The sequence below is a fragment of the Xiphophorus maculatus genome, chromosome 22 (assembly GCF_002775205.1).
Source record: "Xiphophorus maculatus strain JP 163 A chromosome 22, X_maculatus-5.0-male, whole genome shotgun sequence".
Classification (NCBI taxonomy): Eukaryota; Metazoa; Chordata; class Actinopteri; order Cyprinodontiformes; family Poeciliidae; genus Xiphophorus; species Xiphophorus maculatus.
Window position 1 is genome coordinate 28,869,080 of NC_036464.1, and position 27,612 is coordinate 28,896,691.

At 40.2% G+C, this 27,612-nt stretch overlaps 1 protein-coding gene across 2 annotated transcripts in view; it reads left to right on the forward strand.

The window, feature by feature from the left end:
* The window catches only part of piezo1 (piezo type mechanosensitive ion channel component 1), a 73,391-nt gene that overhangs the window by 2,688 nt on the left and 43,091 nt on the right, over positions 1-27,612 (forward strand). For both annotated transcript variants that reach the window (XM_023327049.1, XM_023327050.1), the window contains exons 2-7: positions 17,115-17,210; positions 21,176-21,341; positions 21,451-21,592; positions 22,829-23,051; positions 25,158-25,371; positions 26,451-26,622. In XM_023327049.1, the coding sequence (XP_023182817.1) occupies positions 17,115-17,210; positions 21,176-21,341; positions 21,451-21,592; positions 22,829-23,051; positions 25,158-25,371; positions 26,451-26,622 (1,013 nt within the window). The remainder of the gene's footprint in view (positions 1-17,114; positions 17,211-21,175; positions 21,342-21,450; positions 21,593-22,828; positions 23,052-25,157; positions 25,372-26,450; positions 26,623-27,612) is intronic.

The window sequence follows — 27,612 nt, forward strand, 5'->3', positions numbered from 1 at the left end:
ACTAACAGAGCTGAATTCAGCCTAGATCTAATTTTGACATAAGCCAGATTTATACGAGCTTAAATCTGACGTAAGCCAGTGTGAAACATAAAATCTTACCAAGTAATTTTGGTCTAATTTCTAGAGCAAATATATTAGCACACTTAGGCAAAACTAACTTACAAGTAACTTTTTACCAAGATACAGAAGCTTGTTTTAAGTAAATAATTCCTTAATATTAATGAAAAAGTGCTAGCTCCAATGCCAGATTATTTAGCTTAAAACGAGACATTTTTTTTTCCATACATTTATTTATCTGCCAATAGAACAAGAACTTTTTCATCATCTTGCATGGATGCTGTTAGATGAGTTGCGGTGGTTTTTATTGTAGTTGGAAGGGACCCAAATCAAATTCTGCTGAGGTCCTCAAATAGCCTTGGAGCGGTTCGGTTCAGAGGTAACCGTGGTACCTGACACCTGACCTGGGTGTTTCTGGGAGTCCAGAGGACTGCCAGCTATGAGTGATGGAATTACAGCGAGGAATGGCAACCAGGAGTACTAAACTAACCCCAAAGACATGAAGCTGAGCCTCATCTCTCTCTCTCTGGCTGTTTACCATAAAAAACAGTTAGACTTAACATTATAGAGCTTTCTCATGCGGCCCTGCTGCTGGGCAGAGGACTTTAAAGGGTCAATGAAACTTTTTGCGTCACATTGTGGGCCACAAATTTATAGGAGGGTTTGGGAAAAAAATCAAGTGTATGATAAAAGAACTTGGGCGCCCAGAACAGAGAAGCTAATGTGGTTTCCAGACGAACCAGGAGGCGGTAAATAATTGGCTGTCAGATTTACAGGGAACCAGATACACAAAAATATTGCAAATGTTTTCGCACCCCCTGACAATTTTCATGTTTGGTCACATTACAACCACAAATGTGTTTTATTTATTTATTTATTTATTTTCTTACAAAAGAAATCATAAAAATGTGGAGTCCATTATTATTCACCTAATAAAAGTTTTAGATGCAGTTTTTCCCCCCTCCAACACCTGTGAACATCAGTTTTCAAGTCTTGCCACAGATTATTTATTAAATTTAAGTCTGGACTTTGACTAGACCATTTGAAGACATGAACATGCTTTAACACGGGTGTCTGATTTTATGCGGCCCCTCTAACCGCACAGGTGGTTGATGCTGACAGATACTTTTTATTTACTGGTCAATGTAAAATTGTTATTGGAATAACTTTCTTACAAAGGGAAATGTACAATTAGTCTTTTTACAACCAAGCTCCTATAATAAGTAGAACGACGTCTTTCCAGGGAATATGACAAAAATGCCGACTTTGCTGCTTTCAAATCAGTACATTTATGTCTACTTAAAACAAAAAACAGAATTGTTTTAACTCAATTCAGCTCCGTTGTTCTGTATCGGATCGTATCGGCCGATACCAAACCACAGATATCGGTATTGGAAGTACATATCATGATCTTATAATCTGAGAACAAGTTTGTTCAATCGAGGCCAAAAACATTTTGCGTTTTAATACAGAAAACACTCAAACGGACCCTTTTCACGTGTTCCCTGCAGACTTGGTTCAAAGGTTAATCTCAGTTTCTTCTGTCTTTCTTCTCGCGTCTCCTCCATAAATACCAGCTGTTGTAGAGTGCACAGCTAGCAGTTGTTATGTCATCGAGGACCTGTAGATGATCACACAGCGTTAGCAGCACTTGGAGGAGGAAACCTAAGCACATTATGAAGGCTCCGACATTCACCAGGAGGGACAATATTAAGAAAGGATTGGTATTTTATGTGCCAAGAACTTCACGTCCCTGTGACATCTGCGTCTGGCCTTTGTACTCAGACGTCTGGCTCTCTGCGGTGTGTCTGCATGATGAACAGCTTCGCTTTCTCCTCAGTCGGCTCCCAGTGACGCCAGAGCAGAGGCTGCTGTACAGGGCTGTCACACAAACACATTTTGCTGGATTTTCCCGGAACTGATTTTACTAAATGATGATATTGTTATTTTGAGGACCGTACTCAACTAACATAATGATAATAATATCAATAATAATATTAGCGTCTTATCATTGCAACTTATCACACTCAAAGATTAAAAACACGTACATTTCTAAAGAACGTTTATCAGTCGAACTGGAAACATTTCAAACGTCCTAAATAAATAAAACAAATGAAACGTTTAAAACAGATTCATGAAGCGCCAGGGGCCAAAATTGCATTTCAAAAAAATAATAATCATTCAGCTTAGACGGGGAAAACAGGCAAAAGTGGCAGGTAGGGCAAAACTGACTTTACAATGTTTCTCAAAATGGCGGCTTTTCAGTGATTATAAAGGACAGCATCGCTTTATTAAATGTTTATTAACTGTTGTCTAAATGAAAACTTTGCGCTCGTTTTAATTTATCATGCAATGAATTGATTTATTGCTCATTGTGACTGGCTCACTGCTATAGTTCTCCAAGTGGGAAACTTTGATGAATGGGACTGGCATTGTTTCAGGGTCGGCGATGAATATTGGCTGTGCATTACAATAAATTACTAGAGATACACCGATCCGATATTAATATCTGTGTCAGTCCTGATACTGAACATTTTATATTCTGTATCCTTACAATGTCCCCGATCTGCAACGGCAGATCTATTCAGTCTAATTCTATGCTTTGTGCTCTGAGTGATGTTGCGCTTTATTTATTTTACATTAAATTTTGAATTTTGAATTGCACTTTCTAAACTGTTTGAAATATAGTTTGCTGCAGTTTATTCTTACATGTTTGACCAAGCTGGCGAAGCCATCAGTGGATTTGAATGTGCTGAACTGGTGCAGAGTCATCAAATGGATTTGTAATTCAGTACATTTCTGTCCATTTTAAGTCACTTCAGATGTTGTTCTGTATCGGATCGTATCGGCTGACACTAAACCTCAGATATCGGTATCGGAAGTTATTTATAAAAGTGCATCTTTATAAATAATTATAGTGTAAATACATCATGTAAGAAATTTTCAGTGGGAGAAACTGTTGCTACATCAGTAACATCCTCCTGGTACCGTCCATTAAGGGCCGTGGCTACAGGTGCTCCATGTCCGGTCATGTTGCTACCTGTCTGTCCAACACAAAGTGTGGGATCCGGCTGGATCACCAGCTCTGACTCAGCCTGATCTGTCAGATCTTGAGGCTTTGTTACACCAGCTGACGACTGTTGTTTTTTTTTTTTTTTACGGGACGAACACGATGATGTCATGACTCAGTCCTGCAGGCCCGAGGGGCGACACACCCTGAGCTTCTGCTGTCACCTCATATTCCTCCACTGGTTGAACATTTTTTTCTCGTCACTGAGTTTATCACTCTGTAGAAATATGGCAGTTTGTCTGAAGCTGGACAAAGTCGTCCACTCTGTCTTGCGAAGGACTGCGTCGCTATTGAAATTCTTTCCTTTCACGGCTTTTCATTCGACAGAGGGGAAGTGGCAGGCCTCCCTGTTCATCTCCATCCTCTCTGAACGCCGGCGTTTCATGTGGTTTCAGAGAATTGGCACACCCAGGCCCAACACGGGAGAAGTTGTGGAAAATGTTGAGCCTTTCTCTTCGCTTCCTGTGAATGTGAGCGGTTCCTCTCAGCATGAAGCCTCTTTTTGTTTTATTATCAGTGCCAACATGTTTTCTCAGTTGTTCATGGAATAATAATAAAAAATCCTCTCAGGAATAAAAGCGTTCCAGCAAACTCCTCTGTGTAGCGATAAATGTCACTCACTGACTATATGAACCTTTAGACTGGAGCAGAAGAAAATCCTGCCTGATTGAGGAAGATCTGACTCCCCTTTAATGTGATTGATTCCTTCTTTTCCTGCCTGTGTTGAAATGCTGGGGTTACAGAAACTGAAGGCTTGTAGAAATCCCACACGCACACACACACACACACACACACGCCCACACAGCCAACACTTTAGGAACGTGTGTCTGTTGTAGGTAGAGAGAAAGTAGGGTCAGGGATATCGTTGTTTGGCTACATGCTACATGTTTCCAGGCTGTTTGTTTGAGCCGGTGGTCATATTGTTCCACTGAGTCAGAGGAAACAAAGGTTCAACGATGTCATCATACACACAGTTATGTTTCTGTCACTGCTGAAGACATTGTTTGAATTTCCTGGAGGAAAGAATCTCAAGAATCTCTCATTAAATCATGTCTTCATGCTAACGATGAGCCGTATGGACTCATCGTATGGCTAACGTTTGTAAAAACATTTTTAGCTTTGTCGACTGACTGGTGGCCGGCTGGATGGAAACAATACAGTTCGACTTATTTACAATCAGTCAACACACTCTCTACCTTAGTTGTTTGGGGAGGGGAAAGAAGACTCAATTTTTACCTTCTTTGTGTAACAGTCAGGAGTTTATTAAATGAACACAGGCAAAAGAAGCACAACAGGATTTTATTTTAAAAACATTTTTATCTTCGGTGTATTTGGAGACGTGTCTGCCATTAATTCAGGCTGCAAGAAAGAATGAGAACCTTAAGAAACCCTGGTGGCTCAGCAGAGGACAGCCAGCTCGCTCTGTTTGCTCTTTTTGAACCTTCAAACTTTGGATGGTGATGTGAAAAAGTGCTTTTTTCCCCCCCACAGGATCTTGTCATTTTTTTTCTTCCCAAGCAATAAACACCTTCATTTAAAAACTGCATTTTCAGTTTACTTGTATGGTCTTGGACTAATAACTAAATTGGTTTGATGCTCTGAAACACTGGAATGTCACAAATGTGCAAAAAAGAAATCAGATCACCCCGGCCACGGTGGAGAACTCAGGAACAGGAACTTAAAGGGAAACAGGCTTGAGGTGTGGCCAGGGTGCTGAAGGGGACTGTGAGGGAGGCAGAGGAAGTGATGAAGGTGGCACAGAAGAGGATAGTGATGATGATGATGATGATGATGCTGTATGGTGGCGCAGGAGAGGATGATGGAAAAGTTAATGCAGGAAAGGATGGAAGATGACGATGGTTGGACCATTGGAGGAAGGTAGTCAGGTGATGCAGTGAGGACCAGAGGTGTGACGGGAAAATTTTAGGATCCGTCAAGAAATGATGGAAACTGACCAGCTTATACCTGCTGCGGAGGTGATCAGTGACATGGGAACCATGTGACTATAATCAACAGAAAATACTTTAGCTGTGGGAAAATTAAGTTTGTTTAAGAAGGACCAGTTCACAACATAAGTCATCTCAATCCTCTTTTAAAAAAAGTGGATTTACATTTATATTTATGTCAGTAAACTCAGATTTGTTTTCAGATCTGCTTCCATGTAAATCTCTGGGAGTGTGTCTGGACGTTGAGGTTAACCGGGTTAACCATACTAGCTGTGTCTCACCAGCTCCAGTGTGAACGTACGGCCTCCGTTTAACCGCCATCAATCTCTCCGTTTTCCCACTCTGTCGTGCTGCTGTGCTCTACACTTCACTCATTTATGGTGGACAAATTACAAAAGACACTTCTAGTTGTGCTGTGTGCTTCCAGCAGATGTGTATCTATTATAAAGAGCTCAAAACCCCCCCCAAACAATTTCATATATGTGGTGTTTCCATTAAATAAGAAATGAAATGACAATCATAGTAAGTCATTAAAAATCATGGTGGCCATAGATGTGAACATTAGCATAATATATACTCATAATTCAGCCATGATACTAGCACACATTAATCAGCTATGAGACATCAGCGTCTTATTCAGGCGGTGGAGCGACAAGCTCCGCCTACTTGGGAGCAGCTATGTCTGCGGCGTTTTGGGGAAATTGTAGTTTTACAGAAGAGTTATGGATTAAACAAGTTGGAATTGTACAGTTTATTTTAATGAATTGTGTGATGTTGTGAGAGCTCTGGTGGGAGCCAGGTGCACATTGTCCAAAAAAACTAAAACAAACTACATCATCCTACTACCACTTCCTGTTGTCTTCTTTGTAGTTTACACCAGCTGCTGATCTCATGACTGTGATGGAAAAAAAGTGTTTCCATTACAGGTCAGTGAAATACATCTATTCCGATACGTCCGAAAAATCCACCTCAACTTAGCACAAGAGTTTTTTTTTTGAAGTTGGCGTGTTTCCATTAAGCAGATTTATTTTTGTAATTTCAATCTACATAATTCTGTGATCAGCAGTTAGTGCTGTTTGCCTCCCATGTATTTGGCAGGAGATCAGATTCAGTGTTTTCTCATCTTCCTCTCTTTCTGGTTCTCATTGGAACCAGAATGAGATATTTGACCGGATCAAATATAGAACACATCCTGAAGATTCAAAGAAGTTCTGGGAGCCTGTTACTCTGTCATGCTGACTCACATCCTGGTTGTTTGTCCTGTCTTCTTGTGAGAGAGTTGGTGCTTACATATAAACTGTAATAATCGTTTCTTTTTTTTTTTTTTTTTTGCTCTGCTAGTGACGGCTAACAAGATGTTTTATGATGTTTTTTCTGTTTATGCGAAGTGACTTGGCTCCTGTCGTTCTAATGGGAAGGACAGTTGTCTGACATAATTGTGTGCAGATGAGTCCTGATCAGTTTAACAGTACTGGCCCTTTGCTCACATGCCAGACCTTGCTGGCAGTGTGAATGCTATCTTTCAGTTTTAAAAAGCTCATGGAAAACATTATTCTGAAGCCAAGGAGACTCTGCCAATTCAACAAAACTTGGCGGTTTCTGTCTTTTTCATTTCTGCTTTTATTGCTGAGCTGCCTTGTTTGGAGTTCAGGACTGTGATCATCGACCATCTGTTCCTGACGTTTTCTCTGTCTGGGTTCATCTGTATGGTGTCTCTTCACTCTGTTGAAGACGAGTGTTCTCCTGAATTTATCCTCGTCGTCAGTATTTAGTGATGTCTCCAGCATATGCACTAACTTCCTGTATGACACCCTGGAGGACAGGCCGAAGGCAGCGATTACAAAACTCTGATAGCTTTTAACAATTAAGCACATTTTAGAAATCAAAAACAAAGATGTGACAAGAGGCCTTTTGTCATTTAATGGTTAGCAACACAAGCTGGGATAAGACAACAGACAGCTATTAAGAAAAAACTGATGGTGATATCTGTCATAAATAGATCATCTGGGAGAAGTATTTCTGGTTTGTTCAAACACCCTGATTTGTCATGTTCTTTGTTTAATTTAACACAACAAAATAAAAAGTCCTATTATCCCAGTGTCAGTGAACTACATGTCAACGTTTCTGGTTGACACCATCCAATGATGCAGATGTAAACCAACATTTTATTGCCTTTAAAATGTGTTCTCTATGAAATATGCTGAAATATAAAGTTAAACCCAAAGTTATTCCTGGTAGATTTAAGTTTAATCTTTTCATATGACCACACTGTTTCTTTTGTCTGGTAACATTAACTGTCATGCAGATTCCTGACTTTCTGTGATGGGAGCTAAAGGTGATGTCAGTGAGGCTGTTTCAGCCTGCAGCCCACAATTCAAACTAAATCATCAAAATACCAGAGGTGACACTCAAAAAGCTGTCACCTTGGCACCAGTCCCATCCTGCCTTCCATATGTAACACTACCCAGCAGAAGGGTGTTGGGGCGTGGGATGAGTACCTGGTTGCAGTAGTAGTAGTTCCTGACAGTCTACACATGTCCTTAATGATACCATGTGAGTTATTCTGGTCACACGTCCCAAGGTCCCCGTTATCGCTTAAATTTTATGTAATTAGAAACCTTTTTGTTTCACTGACATGGATTTATAACACTTCCAGTTGTGCGAGTCATAGCAGTGATAGCATGCTAACGCTACGTTTGGCTGCTGAGGCCAGTATCAGGGAAATCCTTGTTGATGGTTGTGTTCTTTGGTTCTGTAACGTTGCTCTTCCATAGCAACGCACAAGTCATTATCACCAACACTCTGCTTTGTGGTTGAATGAAAAGCTGTGTGTATGTGTGGGGGAGTGTGTGTGTGTGTTTTTAAACTGGTGGCTCTTCACCTCATGCTATCTATGGCTCCATAAGGGTTTAGTACAAAAACAAAAACAGAAACAACATCCATACATCCGATGGGTATTTTTTTGTGATATGGAAATAAAACAATATCAAAAATCTGTGCTTTATTTGGTATGGTGTTATCTCCATGGGAAATCAAAGGCAGTTCAGAGTTGTTTACTCTTTATTTTCTGGTGAACTACAAAATAACCTCCTAGTAAACACCACATGTTATTTGCTAGGAGGCTGTTGGTGTTTCTATTGCGCCACGTGGTGCTCATTAAACGCCTGGTGGAGTGCTAAATAGCATTTATGAGACGGTGCCAGGCGCTGCAAGGTAGACGAATGAAGTTTCCCCGTTTGGTACATCCACCACTCGCTCTCCACTGCTGCCACAGATTACACTGAACTTTATTTGGTTTTCACTTTTGTGTAAAGGCAACTATGCCGTTATGCTGTGCTGCTTGACTCTTGTTTGCTTACCAGGCACCCATGAATTGCTTTGGTGTGGAGTTCTTTAAAGCATATCTTCAGCTACTTGATTATCTGTGATTAACACTTTCTTCACATTATTGGATTGCACTGTTATGTCTTTAGTTTGATGCTGTACTATAAAAGCATCAATTCATACACACTTGTTGGTGAAGTACTTTTGTTGTTGAAAGTTTTTGACATTTATTTTTTTAATGAATTTTATTGCTCAGCGAAGAGTGAAGCAGTGAGAATGACAGTTCCCAGACTTTTTTTAAGATGGTTGTCGGATTTATTGAAATTTTCATTACAATTTCAAACCATTTTCTGCATTTGATTTCTCCTATAGCTGCAACCCCACTGGTAGTATTTCTTAATAAGAGACACAATGGAGCATGGCAAGAAGAGTTGATCCTTTTCAACTTTGTTGGAGATTAGCTTTGCTTTCTCTTTATCTGATGATGTGAGTCAGATTTTATTTGTTGATGTGCACAACGATGGCGCACGTTGATGCCTCCCATCTCTGCTGTAGGAGAGGAAACACAATCACTACATTTGAACAAGTTCTAACTTTTACTCAAACACGTATTGTGCAACGTCCGTAAATTCTTGGCTCGTTCAAAGTGATTTCCTGACTCGGTGAGAAATACTCAGCTTATGTGTGAGCTTGGATGGGCTTTACAGGGAGACGGAGACGGGATCACCACAGGCACAAAAAGGCTGATGATGGTGGAAAGAAAGTACACCCTCTATCAGGTATTGGCTTTTAAAATATGGTCATTACCAGGGCGCCCTTGTGAAAATTTAACGGATCTTCCATGGTTAAAGAAAATATAAATAAAAAATAATTCTAAGTGCACTGAATGGACTGATCAAGGTCTCACTTAACTTGATACAACAGGGTTAGTTTGACTCTGTATTTAGAATTTGGTTTTAAACCCCAAAAAGAAAGTGACTAACCTTTGATGTTTATTTTAATTATATATTAAAATTGGTCATAAAAAAGGCAGCAAGCTCATAGAGCGTTACAAAACAACTCAGTTTGGATAATAAAATTCACTACTCTGTTCAAAACAGCAAAAAATATTAGTGGTCAATTTTTGGTCAAAGTGGGAATGCTGCACTAGCTTGTGCTAAACACTTAGCATGTAAGAAGCTAATGTTAGCTCAGTCATTAAGCCTGCCAGTCATTTTTTCTGCGTTAAACACATTGCTAACATGTAGCATGGGTCTCTGGTGAATGCTGTGCATATAAGGGATGTAATCTTTGGCTTACGGGGCTTGGTGAGTCCTGCTGTGATTTGTCATGATAATCATGCCATGACAAAGGGAAACTAGTTCTCCGGTCACCTTTATGGAGATTTTCCCAGATTTTATCATGGACAGAGCGAGAGCCCCGCCTGTACGGCTGCTTGCTCTGTAAATCCCTTTTACCTTATAACCCTGTCAGCAGAAGCAGCAGGCCTCACATTCTCTCCGTTCTCTCCTCTTTAACTTTGATGTCAAAAGTGTAATGTTGCAGGCTCTTGCCAAAATGTTGGGAGGATGGCACAGCTGGAGAATTTAGAGCCTGGCCTGCATGGCCTCCACGTCAGGCGTTAATTATGTGTGAAGAATACAGTCCTGCTGTCATTCGCTGTCTAATGCTGCAGTCGTTTACTACACGGATTACATTTGTAGTTCAATTTACACGTTCCTTTTGAGTCAGGTTTTCTAGTTGGAGGATTTCAAAGCTTCTTTTATTAGCACTGGCATTTATTTGGTCAGATATTTCTGCTTTTATGTCTTCCAAATTCTTCCCTCCCAGTCTCTGCTTGAGGCCAAAGACTGTGTGATGCAATTAGCATCCTCTGTACCCACTAGCGCTGGACAAGGTGTTGCAAATTTATTATTATTTCATCATTACTGTCTTCGCTATTTATTTAAGTATGTCATGCCATGTCATGTCAAGTATGTCATGAGCTCAATGATTTCCATTAGCATGATTTATTGTTTTTCTTTTTTCTTTCTCTCCTCTTACCAAAAGCTGGATGGTAAAAGTCTTCAGTCGAGTACTCTGGTCTCAACTGGGCCTTTTTTTAAGGAAACACGATAATTTATCTCCCAGTTACAGCAGGGTTAAAAAAAATATGAATTTAGGTGAGAAATTAATACATTTTTTTTCTTCTGGCCTCCCTCTAAGTCGATGTTGTAAAAAGCAGTGCATTTTAAAACTGTGATGAAAACTTTACGCAGTTGAAAATACAAGTTTACCTTCACCAATTAGAAAGATGTTTTTTTCTCCATGTCTGAAGGTAAATCAGACCAAATTTCTCTTGGTCTGATTTACCAAGAGAAATGGTAAATCATTTCTAAATCTAAAACTTAATTAATTAAAACAATTAATCTTGTTTTAGATTAATTGGAATGATGGAAATTACTTCAATTTGCTGAACACCAGAAAATCTAACAATTTTTAAAGAGATTTTTTTGTAATTTTTTATAAATTCAGAATGTTTCATACATCTGTTGGTATCAGGGATAATCATCTGCTAAACTCGACGACTTGGGTCAAACCTTCTTTTGTTGGCCATTGCGTTATCACTTCTGGTCTGATTCTTATTCCGCTCTCTCTGCCTCCAAGGATATTAAACCTTGAATTTCAAACCTCATTCTGTTGCTATGCTACATATTGCTGTTCTTAATGAGGTTGTTTTCACCGGGATCAAATGAAGATCATGTCTCCTGCTTGGTCCAGAACCTCGATAGTTGTGTGGATTGCTGTGCAGCTGAGTACTGAATGCTGCCCTTCATTGGTGAGGTGGAACCAGACATGGAGAGAAAATGGCTGCCTGTTGCAGTGCCTGGATGTTGAAGTGTTGCCACCACGGCTGTGAGTAGACAACATGCCTGGACACCGGCTTACAGATGCTATCAGACAGGGGATTGTGAAAGCCACACGCTGCAGCCAGTTGAAAGCAGAGCTTTGGAAAAGCAACAAACCAGCATTGCAAGTTTTAAAAAAACAAACAAACAAACAAACAAACAAACAAACAAACAAACAAACAAACAAACAAACAAACAAACAAACAAACCCCAACACAGAGGAGAAATGTATGGTTTAAAAAAACATCTTTTTTTGTTGTGTGATATAGCAGCGTCCTTCCAGAAGGTTTATTTTAATGTGCAGTTTTAGTTGGTCCACAGTGGCCGACCCTAACCTCAGACACTCAGGGAGAAGAGGCGTCCCTCTGTTATTTGTAAGCTGGTTAATTTTTGGACCTTCCGCAGGTCTTGGGTCTGCAGTGGAAACTCAAACAAGCAGCCTGCGGCGGAACGGTTTAGTCCTCAACTGCCCAGCTGAACGGCTCTCAGCTGCAGGTCATGTTGGAAGCTGCTGAGGGAGACAAACTGCTGCTCACTGACCTGTGCCAACATTTCATTCCAGTATCCAACTCATTGATTGCTGCCTCAGCCTTACTTGATGTCAAGTTACAGTCCGTGATTGATACGTCGATTAATACAAAGTCATGTTTAACATCACACATTAGCACAAGTATCGTAAAAATTCCTTACAAATATTTCTAAATTAGCGCCCCAAAATCTTTGATTTTGATTACAAAGAGCCACAAAAACAATCATGAAATCCTGGATGGACTGACCAGTGTGAAAAGATGTTCAATATTATTTAATTTTAAGAAACACTTTTTGAATGCTGAAACAAACAGCTATTTATTGATATTGGAGTCTTGGGTCTAAATGGCCGTTTTGGTCTAATTTTGAATTTACCCTTATATTTTCACCATAAAAACTATTTACCTTACCTTGTTTGGTATCATTATTTTCAGAACATCCTAAACTTTGTGATTTTACAGTGTTTGTTTCATTTTGACAAAATTTATTATCACATTGGAGCAAAAAACACACACAGAAACATGACGTCATGCCCGCCACAGGGCGGGCGTCGACCTCAAAAGGTTAACAGTTTTCTGGATTTTATCAGTACATTCTGGCACAACCGGCCCTTTAAGAACATTTCAATTTTTGATTTTGATAGGTTTATTTTCATTCCTATCTAGCAAGGATTCAGACCAGTCGTGATTGTCTTTTCTGCAGAAACGAGGGAAGATCCGAGACGCGACAAATTGCTGTAAAACACTGTCTGGGATCAACTCTGCCAGATTTGGCCCAAAATGAAACTGAGTTTGACATGTCTGCTCTACGTAAACAAACAGGATGGTAACAAGAAGTAGCCTCATTAAGCAGGAATTTATATTTTTGATCTAATCCTTAATCACGACTATCATTTTGCATATATTGTGCTGTCATTTTGTGAAAAAATCATTTGTTGTATAATTTAATGATAATTTGCTCAGAATATGTTTTTAAGCTAAACACTAGTGGCATGCAACAAGTAAATTCTGGTAGTCTGTTTCTTCCGGTTGTTCAAAGAGGTTAAGATGCAAAAAAAAAAAAAAAAGTCATTTGATTTCTGCATTGTCATTTACATTTTCCAGAAAACCTCTTGTCCACTTGTCCTCCTGTTATGCGTGTTCCTCCGTTCGTCTCCACTAGTTGCAACTATAAAAGGCTCCCAGCTGAAGTCAGGCGTTTCACTGAAGGTTTCGAAGGTGTTTCAGCTGATATTTGGGATTCTGAGGAACACGAGTTAAACAACGTGACAGATTCCGCAAGGAGGAAGTGTTTCTGCTCTAGGAATCAGGTTCTATCTGTTCGGTCTTGCTTGTTTAGACAGCAGGGTGTTACAGAAAACACACACAGCTCTCCTGATTCACAGGCACAATGCTGAGGGGAAAACGGAGCACACTTAATGTTTGTTTACAGGAGGCCTAGCACCAAAACCAATCAGAGTCAAAATGAGGTCAAATTATCCTCATTTCAAAGGTTGCCGTTTGGGATTAAACATGTAATTTATTAGTCAGTTTACTGCATTTCTGAAACTTGAAATATATGTTTTAAAGGGCAATTGTTATATAAAATTAAGAATTTTGAGCTTTCCATCACCTTATAATGTTATTCCCTCATCAAGAGCATATTTGATTCTTTGATGCATGATTGAGAAATGCTTTGATCTCCATGGCAACCTTTGACATGCAGCTCCTCCTCAGAGCTGTAGTTTCCAAGCTTCTGAGCTTTTACCTCACAAAGCAGCCCTGTCCCCAAAACTCCCCACTCTGCTCCTCCAGACTAGCCAGCAGCAATTAGCAAACACCTGGTGGAACGTATGTTCTGAGCTCATTATATTGGGCTACTTCTCAGTGCAATGCTGGTAAAAACTTTGTTAAAGGGTTAGTAGAGGAGTGATACTGTGATGACTTCCTCAAGGCGGAGTTTCAGAAAGGGCAGGAGTTTTTAAAGAGACAGAGTCCCAATTTCTAAAAATCTAAGAGTTAAATAATGAAGTCAAAGTTCTTTAAAGTCATATTATATACATATATATATATGTATATGTATATATATATATATATATATATATGGAAACCCCGAGATCAAAGTGGGAAACACCCCCAAAGGTGGCGGAGAACGCCAGAGCTAAGATCCTGTGGGACTTCCAGATCCAGACAGACAAAATGGTAATGGCGAACCAACCAGACATTGTCGTAGTGGATAAACAACAGAGGAAAGCCGTTGTGGTAGATGTAGCAATACCAAGCGACTGCAACATCAGGAAAAAGGAGCACGAGAAACTAGAGAAACACCAGGGCCTCAGGGAGGAACTGGAGAGGGCCTGGAAGGTGAAGACCACAGTGGTGCCTGTGGTCATCGGGGCCCTCGGGGCAGTCACCCCCAAACTGGACCAATGGCTACAACAGATCCCAGGAACAACATCTGACATCTCAGTCCAGAAATGTGCAGTCCTTGGCACAGCCAAGATACTGCGCAGAACCCTCAAGCTCCCAGGCCTCTGGTAGAGGACCCGAGCTCAGAGGATAAGAACCACCCGCGGTGGGTGAGAAGGAAATTTATATACACATATATATATACATATATATATATACTGTATATATATATATATATATTTATATAAAAACGACTGAAGGTAACATAATTACTTCATTGTGCTATAAAATCCCACTATGTGACTGGAAAGCCTATAATACCGCCCCGTTAACAACAGCCACTTTTTCTGTTATTTGCCATCTTTTGCTCCACAAGCATTGCAGATAAAAGCTCTTCATTTGCTTCTGCATGCTTCTACATTTCAGGATCCAACACAACATCCTGTAGTAGTCATGCCAGGTCTGCATGTGACGCTGTGATCTCGCTACAGCAGTAGAGCTGAAACGCGGAAGCAGGTGTGGAGCATGCGCATGTGTGTTTCCTGGAGGGATTTGACAACATTATTACTAAAAAATCTTTGGCTGTTTTGATGTAAACTCGGTGCAAGCCTGAAATGATGGAAAAATGTTGTCCATAACAGGATTCCCATGTAGACACGAACATTTAACAAAACGAGGTATTTTTCCAAGCACTAACCCAAATAAATTGAGCATGCTGAGTTAAGAGACCTGATGGGATGCAGAGCATGTTATCAGAACTATAAAGACAGGTGGGACGTCCTGCTGCAGCACATTTCATACTGAAATACCAAAGGCCTGAACATGTGACCCGCTCAGGAAAGACAACAGACACAAGTCCACGTGCTGCTAACTGATAGGTGCTGTGGCCACTCACCGCTCTTATCATGTGTGTCCAGAGACATCAATGCTAATATGCTTCATGATTAGCCAGGCAGTAGGGTGGAGCTCCTCCACTCTGACTACTCATGCACTATAACTCTTCCCCCGAACTATAGTCTTAAATAAGGCAAACACACACAAAAAAATACAATTAAATATATATATTTTTTTGCATTTCACTTAAATCTTAATTCAGTAATCAACCAGGAGATCTTAAAACAAGAATCAAAACCAAACATTTTGACTAAAATGTGGAGCACAGGATCCACACAGAGGTACAGGACCAGGTACTGCAGGGGAGCCCCCAGCTCAGTTCAACTATAAACTTAGCTTTATTGCTGAACTTAATATACTCCACATTGTTGTTGCCATAGCTCAATTTTTTTTGTTTGTTTTTGATTATGAATGTTTAAACACCTGATAATGAGGTAGACTCTATGATTGGGGAGCAAAATTGCAACATTTGCTACATTTTCGTCTTATGCGGTTCTCTTTCACACTCCACTGTGTCAAACGATCCAAACAAATTGAAAAAGCTCTTCCCCTCCTCGCCTATGGTGGTGCTGCACCAAGAACACTGAGGGAAACAACACAAAAACCTCTGAAGAAGAGGGATAGACTTAGAGCGCAACTTCTTTGTTCACAAAATGTAAAAGAAAAAAATAGAGTAGTGTCAGATTTTAGCAGTTGTTGGATTTTTTTTTGTGTGATTGATAAAATAACCACTTCTCCTGCTAGCGTTTGCTTCGCTCGTTTCTTTTGGTTGTATTTACACAGAATAGTTTTTCAATCGTATCAGAATAGGTGTATTTTTCAGAACTGCAATGGAAACCAAGTTTCACATCACATGATCAACTCCCGGATGTTACTCCTGGTGAAAACCACTAAGAAGATCACAGGAAGTAGTCGGACGATGATGGTTTGTTTTGGTTTTTGTCAGACAATGTGCAGCTGGCTCCATCAGAGCTCTCACAGCATCACAGAGTTCATAAAAAATTCAACATGTTGAATCCATAACTCTAACGTAAAATCACCGACTACCGTTTTTCCCAAAACGCTGCATATGTTGCCACTCCCTATTAAAAGGGGCTTATTGCTCCAATGCATGAATAAGATGCAGACCACTCCTCTGATGGTTGATAGATGAACTCTAACTCCATGGCTGAATTATGATTATAATCTCATGTAAATGTTTGCATCTGTCACTGCAATTATATTTAACGATTTATCGCATTCAAGCTTATTCACATATGATTTTAATTTGATTTCTCATTCAATGAAATTGAATTTCGAAATTGTGTTGTTTTTTTACCTTTAGCAGAGTACTGACAAAGATTTGCACAGATTTGTAAGCTGGTGAGATAATTAGGCAATAGAGCTTAGTCGTTCCCACTGGACAGTGATATTATTCTTCTTAGCTGCAGAATTGGGCATTAGGTGTTCTGTTAGTGACACACCCACTGGGTTTGGATCAAACTTTGCAGGAAGTCATGAAACTTCCTGATGCGTCATGTGATATTTTTTTCTGTCATGTGAGACGAGTTATTTGGTATTAATTTTGACACAGAACAGCATCAATAAACAGCTTTTTATTGAGGCTGTTTGAGGATGCTCTGATATAAAACTATGGGCTAATATCAATATCCAATATTAATATTGCTGAAAAGCAATTGATATTTACCAAATATTTATATTGATATTTTCCTGCCCTTTGGACATCGTGAAGCAATGGGAACAGCACTGACGCTGCTCTGCTTCAGTGAAACATCCCACCTGTACAGCATCACTATCACTGTCATGTGTCCAAACAAATACCACATGACCAACGTCCTCCACCTCCAGAAACACATTCACAAATGGCAGAAAAATGAAAATGAATGTTGGGTTATTTTTATGATCCCAGATCCACAGGTCATGACTGTTTTGTCTTAGACCCGCTCCTGTTGTAGGACGATCCAGGTACGATGTTCTAAGACTCAGAAAGCTGCTAACTCTGATGTTTCTGTGTTTGCAGCTTGTCTTTTTCGCTTCAACTTTCTGTCACTGGTTTACTTCCTCTATCTACTGCTGCTGCCATGGTTCCTGTGCCCAAACAAATACACAGTGAGAGGTAAGATTATGTGTGTGTGTGAAGAGGTTCAACGTCTGTCTCTCTGTTTGCTTTTACTGAAATGCCAGCTTTGGTCCGTAGCTTGACGTTCAGGAGGCGTTTTGCCAGAGCTTAGGTTGGGTGCATTCACAAACATCATGCTACACGCTAAAAAAAGAAATGCTCAAATCTTCAGCTTACCGCACATGCCTTCTTTCTCCTCACTGAGAAAGAAGGCATGTGCGAAAGTATTCGCAGCGCTTCACTTTATCCACATTTTATGTTGCGGCCTTATTCTAAATTGTATTAAATTAAACTCTTATTTCAAAATTCTAGACACAAATACCTCAATATGACAAAGTGGAACATTGTCTTTCAGTGTCTGGTTAATTTATTAAAAATAATCACATTAACATAAGTATTCACAGCCTTCACAATATTTTATTGATGAAGCTCAACAAAGCTGATCATCCCTGAGATGCTTCTACAATTTAAATAGAGTCAACCTGTGATAAATTCAGTTGATTGATTTTGATTTGGAAAGGCCCACCTATCTGTGTAAGGTCAGAGGTCAAGCATGAAAGTAAAGGAATAGTCTGTAGATCTCTGAAGCTGGACTGTCTTTATGCACAAATCTGGGGAAGGATCCAGTAACATTTCTGCTGCTTCAAGGTCCCAGTGACCTCAGCGACCTGCATCACTGGTCAGTAGAAGAACTCTGAAAGTAGCAGGACTCTTCCTGGAGTCGGCTAGCCGTCTAAACCGAGCCATCAGGGAGACTGAGGCCTCTCTGAGGAGAGAAGAGAACCTCCCAGAAGGACAACAACCTCTGTAGCACCAACCAGGCCTGCATTGTAAAGCGGCCAAATGTTTTTTTTGTTTGTAATAAATTTGCAAAAAAATTTTGAGGAAAGAGATTAATTTGATACAACCTGGAATATAGCTGCAACGTAACAAAATGGTGGAAAAAGTGAACCTCTGCGAATACTTTAAGATGCACTTTACAGTCTATTTTACATGTGTATGTTTTAATTGTTTGCAAAGATTAGAGTGACATGCAGAACATCTTAACTGTAAATGTTGCAGGATATTTTAAGTGTGTGAGGAGTGTGACTTTGTTTTTTTTGTTGTTTCACATTATAGCCAAGTTCATCATAAAACATATAGATCTGCTCCTTTAACACTCCAAAGCATAAAGTGATTTATTAATGATATTTCCATGGCTTGAGTTCAGAGGATTGTCACAACTTGGTAATGCCATGATGATTCACTGCAAGACAAAGAGCTGGATTCTCCTTTGAATGAAATTAAATAAAGCTGCAAATGTATTATTTGATGTCTGGATATTCCCATTTGACTTGTTGTTTTATTTGGTGAACATTTACATTTAAGAGACAAACCAGCTTGCTATGAACCAGTTTTTAAATAGGAGTTTTAGACATATTGTTTGTCCAAAGGCCAAACATAATCTTTGAGAGACCTTCAGCTCATGATCACTTTGAAAGAGTACAAGAAAGCAAACCAGAACATTAGATTCTGCTGAGAATGAGGCCAGTATGTAAAGTGAAGGACTAAGGCGCACAGTCAACCAAAAGAGGCTATAGAGAGAATGTTGGACCTGGAACTCTCCTTTGACCTGACTAAGAGGCAGCGTCTGACTCAGTAATCCTCACAAGATGTTCAATCACCAGGTGATGCAACACAAATTCAACCAAAGGGAGGAGCCGGCGCAACACGGTGGGGCAAGAACGCATCATCACTGCCTCAATAGTACTGAGTCTCATCGATAATCCCTGACAATCTGAAGACAAAAACACAACATGGACAATACCGTCTATACATCTAACTAGAAGATATGAGTGCAACTGTATGGACAATACCTACTGATACCATCACAGTCCACAACCTGGTGCACATCACGGTAACCATGATCCTTGAGATGCTTCACTTCAAAATGAAAACCACTAGAAGCCATGGAGAGAAGCATCCCTGGATCTAAACCCACACATATCAGCCAACTGTCTGAGCAACAGAAAGGTGCGGTTCAGACACATCCTCCACTTTGACCGTACTGGAGGCAGTTCTAGTTCTGTGTAGGCAGAGGAAACAACAGAGCCAACAGGTACACATCTAAAACACGCAGGGCAGAAGCCTCTCACGACACCGATTGGCATGTTCTGCTGCAGAGCGTGCCAGGCTCACACCTCTGACTTTTTGCCTCCAGAGGTACAATAGCAAAACAGAGAGCAGGAAAATAAACAGGATGTTCTCTCCCTCACCATCCACTTTGTTCTCAGAGTGAGTATGTAATGGCATGATATTAAGCCCACCTACAGGCCTTTGAAGAGTTTCACAGATATAAAGTTTTTGCCACAGAAGGTTCAGACACTACACATACACGCTACATACATGCAACACTTTGACCTGCGATGGACTGGTGACCTGTCCAGGGTGAACCCTGCCTCTCTCAGCAAATGAATCAATCACACGATCTCACATAAACAGGTTGACCAATCAGCAGTCAAAGAGATGATTCTTGCTGACAAACTGAAACAAATAGACTCTGGCCTGAACCACTTCAATAACCTTACCAATGTAAAAGTGGTTAATTCTCAGAGGAACACACGAAAAAACAGACGAGCTAAAATCACATATGGCAATAACCGGTTCTGGACATCCCACTAATAAATGACAATCGCGAAAAAGTTGTACAGAAGTCAGCGAGGCAGACAGTGGGGAGTCATCTCTAGAAGGTATAAGTAATCAATATGTAATAATGTTACACACATGTTGTGCCAACCTGCAGGTATAATATTTTGGCCAAAGAAATTTTGAAAGTCACTGATTTTAAGGATGTTTTCACACCTCATAGTCCAATATACTCAGTTCCATTGGAGAGCAAAATTGCAACATTTGCCACATTTTCAGCTGGTGCGGTTCTGTTTTACACTAAACTGTGTCAAATGATCCAGACTAGCTGGAAAACCTGTTCCCCTCTTTGCCTGTGTTAGTGAAGAACCAAGAACCAAGACTGCTGATCATTTTGGCCAACGTTGAAGGAAGCAACAAAAAAACCTCTGTAAAACTCTGTAGTGCTAGACTCACTTGTTTGTTTTGTAGTTACCCAGAATGCCTTGTGCTGTAGTGCGCTGCTGCTTTTGGAGCGGTCTCTGGTCCGCTTGCATCCACCATATGCATTCAAACCGCACCAGAGTTCACTTCAAACAAACCGAGACCGAGGTTTGTATGCGGACCAGAGTTCGCGTTTATGGTTTGCATTAGAGTTTGGTCACGTATTCACACCTTCCCAAACAAAACAGACTTTCTATACAAATGAACTAGACTTTGATTAAAGCGGACTAAACTGGGCTGGTGTGAATGCACCACAAGACAAGTTGATTACAACTTGTCTTATGGTGAACTGCTGATCATTTTGGCCAACATAGACGACATAACAGCAAATATTCTACCAGCTGCTAATGAAATAGCAACAGATTTCCAGGGTGGAAGTGAAGGAGCAGAAGGAGTCATTTACCTCTGACACACTGAGAAAGTGACTGAAACACTGAAATCCTCCTAGTGGGTCGAAAAAGCAGGACTGAAGGATTGTACAGAGGCACTAATCATGGCAGCTGCACAGAGCTGCACTACTTGGTAGGATATTATATTTCAAGTGTTGAGCTTTTGAACTGCGTATCAGTAATATACCGTAGTTAGATGATCTGTCCTTGATGTCCACAGCCAATGTGCTTAGTGACCGCGATGCTAAAGGTCATGGAGAGTGGTGGAGACAGTAAATAAGAATAAAGAAATGGTTGAGAAAATGTGGGTTTATAATGAGCAATTTTCAGCAACAATGTCACCGTTGTATGATTTCCTGATACCCTGCAGTCATGCAGCACTCAGACATGCTCTATTGCAGCTTTTAATACTTGCTTGCAGATTAAACTCTGTTTCATTTTTTTTTTCTGTTTCCTGTCTTTCAGGTCACACTGGTCGCTTTATTAAAACAGTATTTTGCACCAGTCTGCTGTTTGTTCTGGCTCATATCTGTTTCCAGACAGTCCTGTACACGTACGCTCCCCTCAACACTGCAATAGGATATAACTGTTCACAATGGGAGACCATAACCAGACACATCGGACTGTCCAGGTGTGTGTGTGTGTGTGTGTGTGTGTTAGACACCATAAACGACTACTGTAGAGTAAATTATTAAAGGTACTGACGTTTTGTGCTGACTTCATATGCATGCGTGTTGCAGGCTTCCCTTGGAGGATCCATGGAATGTGCTCCGTCTCCTGTGTCCGGATGTAGGAGTGTGTGTGGTGTCACTTGTTACTATTGTCCTCTGCAGCAGATTGGTCAGGAACAGAGAAATGGTGGCTGCAGCCAATATAACATCAGTAAGTCTCTGTATGGTGTGTGACGGCCTATTTAAGAATAATAGAATGCAAATATAAAAGAAGGTAAATTATGTTAAATAGACCGCTGTTCACTTTTTAAAAAGCCTTCATAAAATTCACAAGATTTGACCCATTTACTCTGATTTTTAAAACCTTTGTGAGGCTTTGGGAGGACCAGAGTGAAGCTCATTACTTATTTTGAATTAAGGATGCACTGACCCACTTTTTTCACTTCCGATACGATACAGATATCTGAGGTTTAGTATTGGCCGATGCTGATCTGATACAGAAAAACAGAGCTGAATTGACATAACATTTATTTTCTTAAACACAGACATAAATATACTGACTTACAAATTTACTTGGTAACTCTGCACCAATACAGCACACTTAAATAAATAATAAAGTATGACTTCGCTCAGAGCACAAAGCATAGAACTAGACTGAACAGATCTGCCTTTATGGATCAGACATGTTGTCTAGATTTTTTTTCCAATAGCTGAACCGATACAGGTATTGATATCAGATTGGTGCAACTCTAGTTTAAATCGTGGTCATATTAAAAGTGCAAACATCCAGGATTCTAATTTAAAAGAACCCTTCAGGACGTCAAAGGAAGACATTTAGTGAGGGTGTGTCCAGCCTTCCAACTCACACAAACATCAGTCTGACACTTGGTTACGAAAAGGACCCAACATTTCTACAATCCTCCTCAGCTGGTCCTTAAGTTCTGCATAAGAACCGGCTGATATTTGATTCAGTCTTGAAGCAGAAACGTTGCAGTTCAGACCCAGAGGGTTCTCAGGATTTCTTTCTACAGATTGGTTTCTGAACACTGCAGAGGCTGGAAGGCCCGGTTGTTCTGTTGGAGCCGGGCCCGCTGCTGTCCTGCTGAGAGTGGACTGCTAATGCTGCAAACACATTGATTTAGGAACCATGTGTCAAACATGAGGAGGGTTACTCACTTTACCCTTCAGCAGCCACAACCTTTAAATTAACTGCTGTAGCTTCACTTTCTTATGCAACTGAACTCCAAAAGTGTAACAACACCAACAACTAGCTGGATGTTTTATTGACTATAGTAAAATCAGATTTTAGTCCATATAAAATCACTACATTAGAGCAGAGCTCGGTCATATTTTATGGCTCTCAGTCTCGTCTCTACTATGATTGGTTGAATTTTTGTCTCATCTCAGAGGTAACCAGCGTTATGAAACTTTTCCTCCCACTAAATAGCTGGAAGAGGAATCTGCAGACACAACAACAGAGAACGAGGAGGAGGAAGAGTCATCAGTTGACGAAGAGGTGGAGGAAGAGGAAAGGTCGTCCAACGGTGACCCTGACGAGGTTTCCACAGTAACCAGAGCCAAGCAGCGGGCAGAAGGTCTCAAAGTCAAAGTGCTGAAAATCCTGCGGGATCTGGGCAGAGTCACGGTGGTCGTCCTACTGGGTTTGGCGGGTAAGGTCTGCTCCATGTTACGTTTCCATCGCATGTCACCACTTCTCGGTGTTCTCACTGAACAACTGACTCATTACTCTGCGTAGCTTACCTGGACATGCAGTTCTCTGACAGTGAAAGCTTTACAGCGAGTAATTTAAAAGGATGTCCGTATATTGCCCTTTGACCTCTGGAGACTGGCACAAGTCCCCTGCCCTGGATTCAACAGCTTGAGACAATAAGATCAAATGAAATCCGGTGATTGTTACATGTTCAGTGAGTGAATGTCTCACAGTACAAAGGCATTGTTTTTTAAAATTTTTTAAAGTTGGAAGAGGTCGCCAACTTTCTGCAGAATCAATCACTGCAGACCTCAAAACTTCATGTGGCCTTCAGATGAGCTCAAGAACAGAGTACAGAGAGCTTGGAATGGGTTTCCATGGTGACCAGCTGCATCCAAGCCATACATCACCAAGTGCAATGCAGAGCTTTGGATGCAGTGATGTAAAGCATGCTACCACTGAACTCTAGAATAGTGGAGTGACAAATCACACTTCTCCATCTGGCAATCTGATGGATGAGTCTGGGTTTGGCGGTTGCCAGGACAACAGTACTTGTCTGTGTGTATTGTGAAAAGTGTAAAGTTTGGTGGACGGGGGATTATGATATGAGGTTGTTTTTCAGGAGTTGGGCTTGGCCCCTTAGTGCCAGTGAAAGGAAATATCAATGCTTCATCATACCAAGACATTTTGGACAATTCCATGTTCCCAACTTAGTGGGAACAGTTTGGATCTGGTCCCTCTTCTTCCACCATTGCTGTTCACCAGTCCACAAAGCAAGGTCCATAAAGACATGGATGGCAGAGTGTGGTGTGATTGAACTTGACTGACCTGCACAGTCCTGACCTCAACCTGATATAACACATTTGGGAGGAATTAGAGGACAGACTGTAATGGAATGGACTCCTCATCCAACATCAGTATCTTACCTCACAAATGCACTTCTGGAAGAATGGTCAAAAATCCCCATAAACACTCCTAAACCTTGTGGACAGTCTTCAGAGAAGAGTTGAAGCTGTTCTAGCAGCAAAAAGTGGACCAACATCATATTGAACCCTGTGGGTTAAGAACAGGATGTCACTTAAGCTCATATGTGAGTCAAGGCAGGTGAGCGAATACTTTTGGCAATGTAGTGTATGTCTTAAGATTTCCTTTCATATTTGGAGGGTTGTCACAGAAAAGGATTAGCTCTGTCAAACAGGTCAGCTCTATCAATGGCTGTAATGCTACAAAGCAGATCAACAAGTACTTTCCAAAAGCACTGTGTTTAAAAGTTTCCTACACTAAATGACTCTGTTAACTAATACTTGGTACTAATAAAAAGTGAGTGGCTGCTAATTTACTGATATGAGCCCCAGCTCACTGGAAAACGCTAAGTTAGCATTAAAAACAGAAGGATCTAACCAAAGCTATTTCCTATCCATTTTAATAAAAGGCCAGTAGCTTCCATCCTTCTACATCCAGGTACAGCAACCAATGAAAAGGGATTCTAGAAACAAGCTAACATGGAAACACAGACTCAGAGAGAGAGAGAGAGAGAGAGAGCTGCAGAGGCATGTTGGCTAAATGAAACCTTAGCTCCACTGGCAGCTCAGCCATGGTTATAAACAGCAGGTGTGTGTAACTGCTGGAGCTTAGATGGAGCATGAGACCAGGGCAGCAGTCCAATAATGCATAGTGATGTGCATTAGCAGCAGATCCTATAGGCTCAGTGGCCTTTATGTCAGACTGCTAGCAGACTGTTGGCAGACTACTAGCTAAGTTTTAGAAGACTCCTGGCAGACTGTAGGCTAACTGAAAAAACCTGATCCTCCTGAAAAAAGAAAACAGATGATCCAACTTTTTCAAAAAAAGTTAATTTGCTACAAATAATCAAATGAAGTTTATCCAAGTACATATATTAAGTTTATTAAGTGGTCATGTTAAATAAAAGTAGGTTTGACAAACTTAATTCAGTTACTTGTATTAAATTGACTATTTTTTTTAAAAGTGTGAGCTCCATTCTCTGTGTTTGTGTCATTGTCTGTCTGTAGATGTTTAACATGTCTCTTGTTCTTCCCACCCCAAGGCATCACGCTGCCCTCTGCCTTCTCAGCACTTTACTTCCTCCTGTTCATTGGTGTGTGCACATGGTGGGCGTGCCATCTACCCATCAGCCACCTGGGGTTTAATGCACTGTGTGTGATGGTGGGCTTCTTCGCTGCCGGCCACCTGGTCTGCCTGTACTTGTACCAGAGTCTGCTGGGCCAGGGCCTCTTCCCTCCACACAGCCTGTGGGCCAGGTGAGCCTGCAGCGCAACACGCTGCTAACTATTATTTCCTTTAAAATTTAGAAAGATCGAAGTGGAAAAAGTCTTACTTAAATTTATGATTCACCTGGGCTCCCAGGTTTTCTGGTTCTACAGGCTGGTTGGAAAAAAATACTGCAGAATCCCTTAATTAGACTAGACCGTCAACTAGGCAGAATGTATCACTCATCTGAGTGATTGGAAGCATTATGCTGATGGATGATTCACACTGGCACCGAGGTTATTGCAGTTAACTAAACGTAATTAAGAAAAACACAAACTGAAGTTGAAAAAATTGTTTTTGTTAACTGAAATGAATAAAAACGGTAATTAATGAGAAGAAACTCTTAACTGGTTCTGTCATGCGTTTACAAAACTAACTTAAACATACTGAAATTAGAGATATAATATCCTTTGCTTTCATGTTTGTAGGTCTATTTTTATTTGGAACTGATGTGAAATAGATTTTTTTTACAATCTGTTTATGTCAACTGTTGGCAAATTAGGGCAGTTCATAAACCGCCTGGTAGTACTTAGTCCGCAAAATAGCGACTCCAAAAGCTGAAAGAAAACACAAGTCAGTTGGTTGTTCAGCAATAATTGAATACATTTTTTTAAGATAATATTTTCTGTTGAATATTCGTCACACAAACCATGTATACATAGTCACAATACAATACTTGACATTTTTGAATTCTGCACCTAAAAATGAGTCAGAGAATTAAAATCTAAAAATACTGCTGAAACTGAACTGAAACCTAACAATGTTAAGCTCATAGGAACTAATAAAAACTAATTAAAACTAACTGAATTAGACAAACAAGAAGTCACAATGAAATAAATCTAAACTATAATGAGAAGCCCAAAACGATTAGAACCCTGGCAGATGCTTACTGAGGTTACATTTACAGCTTTTAAAGTTTTTCATTTGATTCTTCATTAGTTCATCCTGATCTGACTGTTAGCGCCTCATTCTCACATCCACTAATCCCAGCGTTCTTGATGCTTCTTTTTGTTATTTGTGATCACAGTGTTAATTATCTGGATTTTTCTCTGTCTGTGTTTCTTTCTAGACTGTTTGGTCTGAAGGACATCATCATACCCGGAAACTGCTCCACGCCTGATGACCTCATCCTCAATCCCAGCCATGATTGGCCGGTTTACGTCAACCCAGGAATCCTGCTGGTCCTCTACGTTACTGTGGCCGCGGTTATCAAATCAGGACTGCATGCTGCGTCTAACCAGGTACAAACGGCACCATTACGGATCCCACACCGGAACCTTCTAAGTGTCCGTGTTAAACATTCACATTATGATGTCATCGTTTCAGTACCGTGAAAACATGGTGCTGGATGGAAAAGGTTTTGTAAAGACTCCAGAGAGTCCAAAGTGTTCAAAATGTGACTTGGGCACCGTTTGTTAAACTTGGCTAATAAGATAAGATAATAATACTTTATTGATCCCCAAAGGGGGGAAATTTTAACAAGTGTTTTCAAAGAAATAGCGACTCAGATCCTGTTGAGAATAAACTTTGGGTTTCTCTTGTTTTACATCCTAAAAGAACTTGTGAACTGAGTCGATCTCTTTCTGTTAATAAGACAAATGTGTAAAACCATTTTTGGCTCTACAATGATTTGCATTTCCCTTTCCAACAGAAAATCAGGCTACTTTATTTAATTAATTGTATGCTAAGTTTGCTGAAAAACAAAACAAAACAAAAAAAATCACAATTTTATGAATACTATTTTTAAATATATATATTTCTTAAATATTATGCATATTAAATAAATATCATTTTTCTAAAAATATATATATTTTGGCTTCATAATTTTGGCCCGTGTGACACAAAGTTTGGACACCACCGGTGTGGTCAGAGTGGGTCAGCGTTAGTGGTGACTGGTCCCTCAGCAGCCCAACCAGCCCAGAGTCGGTCAGAAAACAAGAAAATCGAGAAAAACTTCCTTTCTTAGTATTTCAAATTAAGTCTAAAGCACAGATACAACGAGTCAGGCTTAAAACACACACCTTCCTGTCTGGGATCATAATAATAGCATCAACTTGTCTTGCCATACAAATGATCTTAATATTATAAGATCTTTTTACAATCTAAATGACACTATAATTATTTAAAATTCTCCAGAGTGTTGCTCAGGGAAGTATTTGTTCTCCCACAAGCACGTTGGCGAGAAGACAGTGCAGATGTCAAGAGTTCAAACAGTCTGGACAACAGGAAAG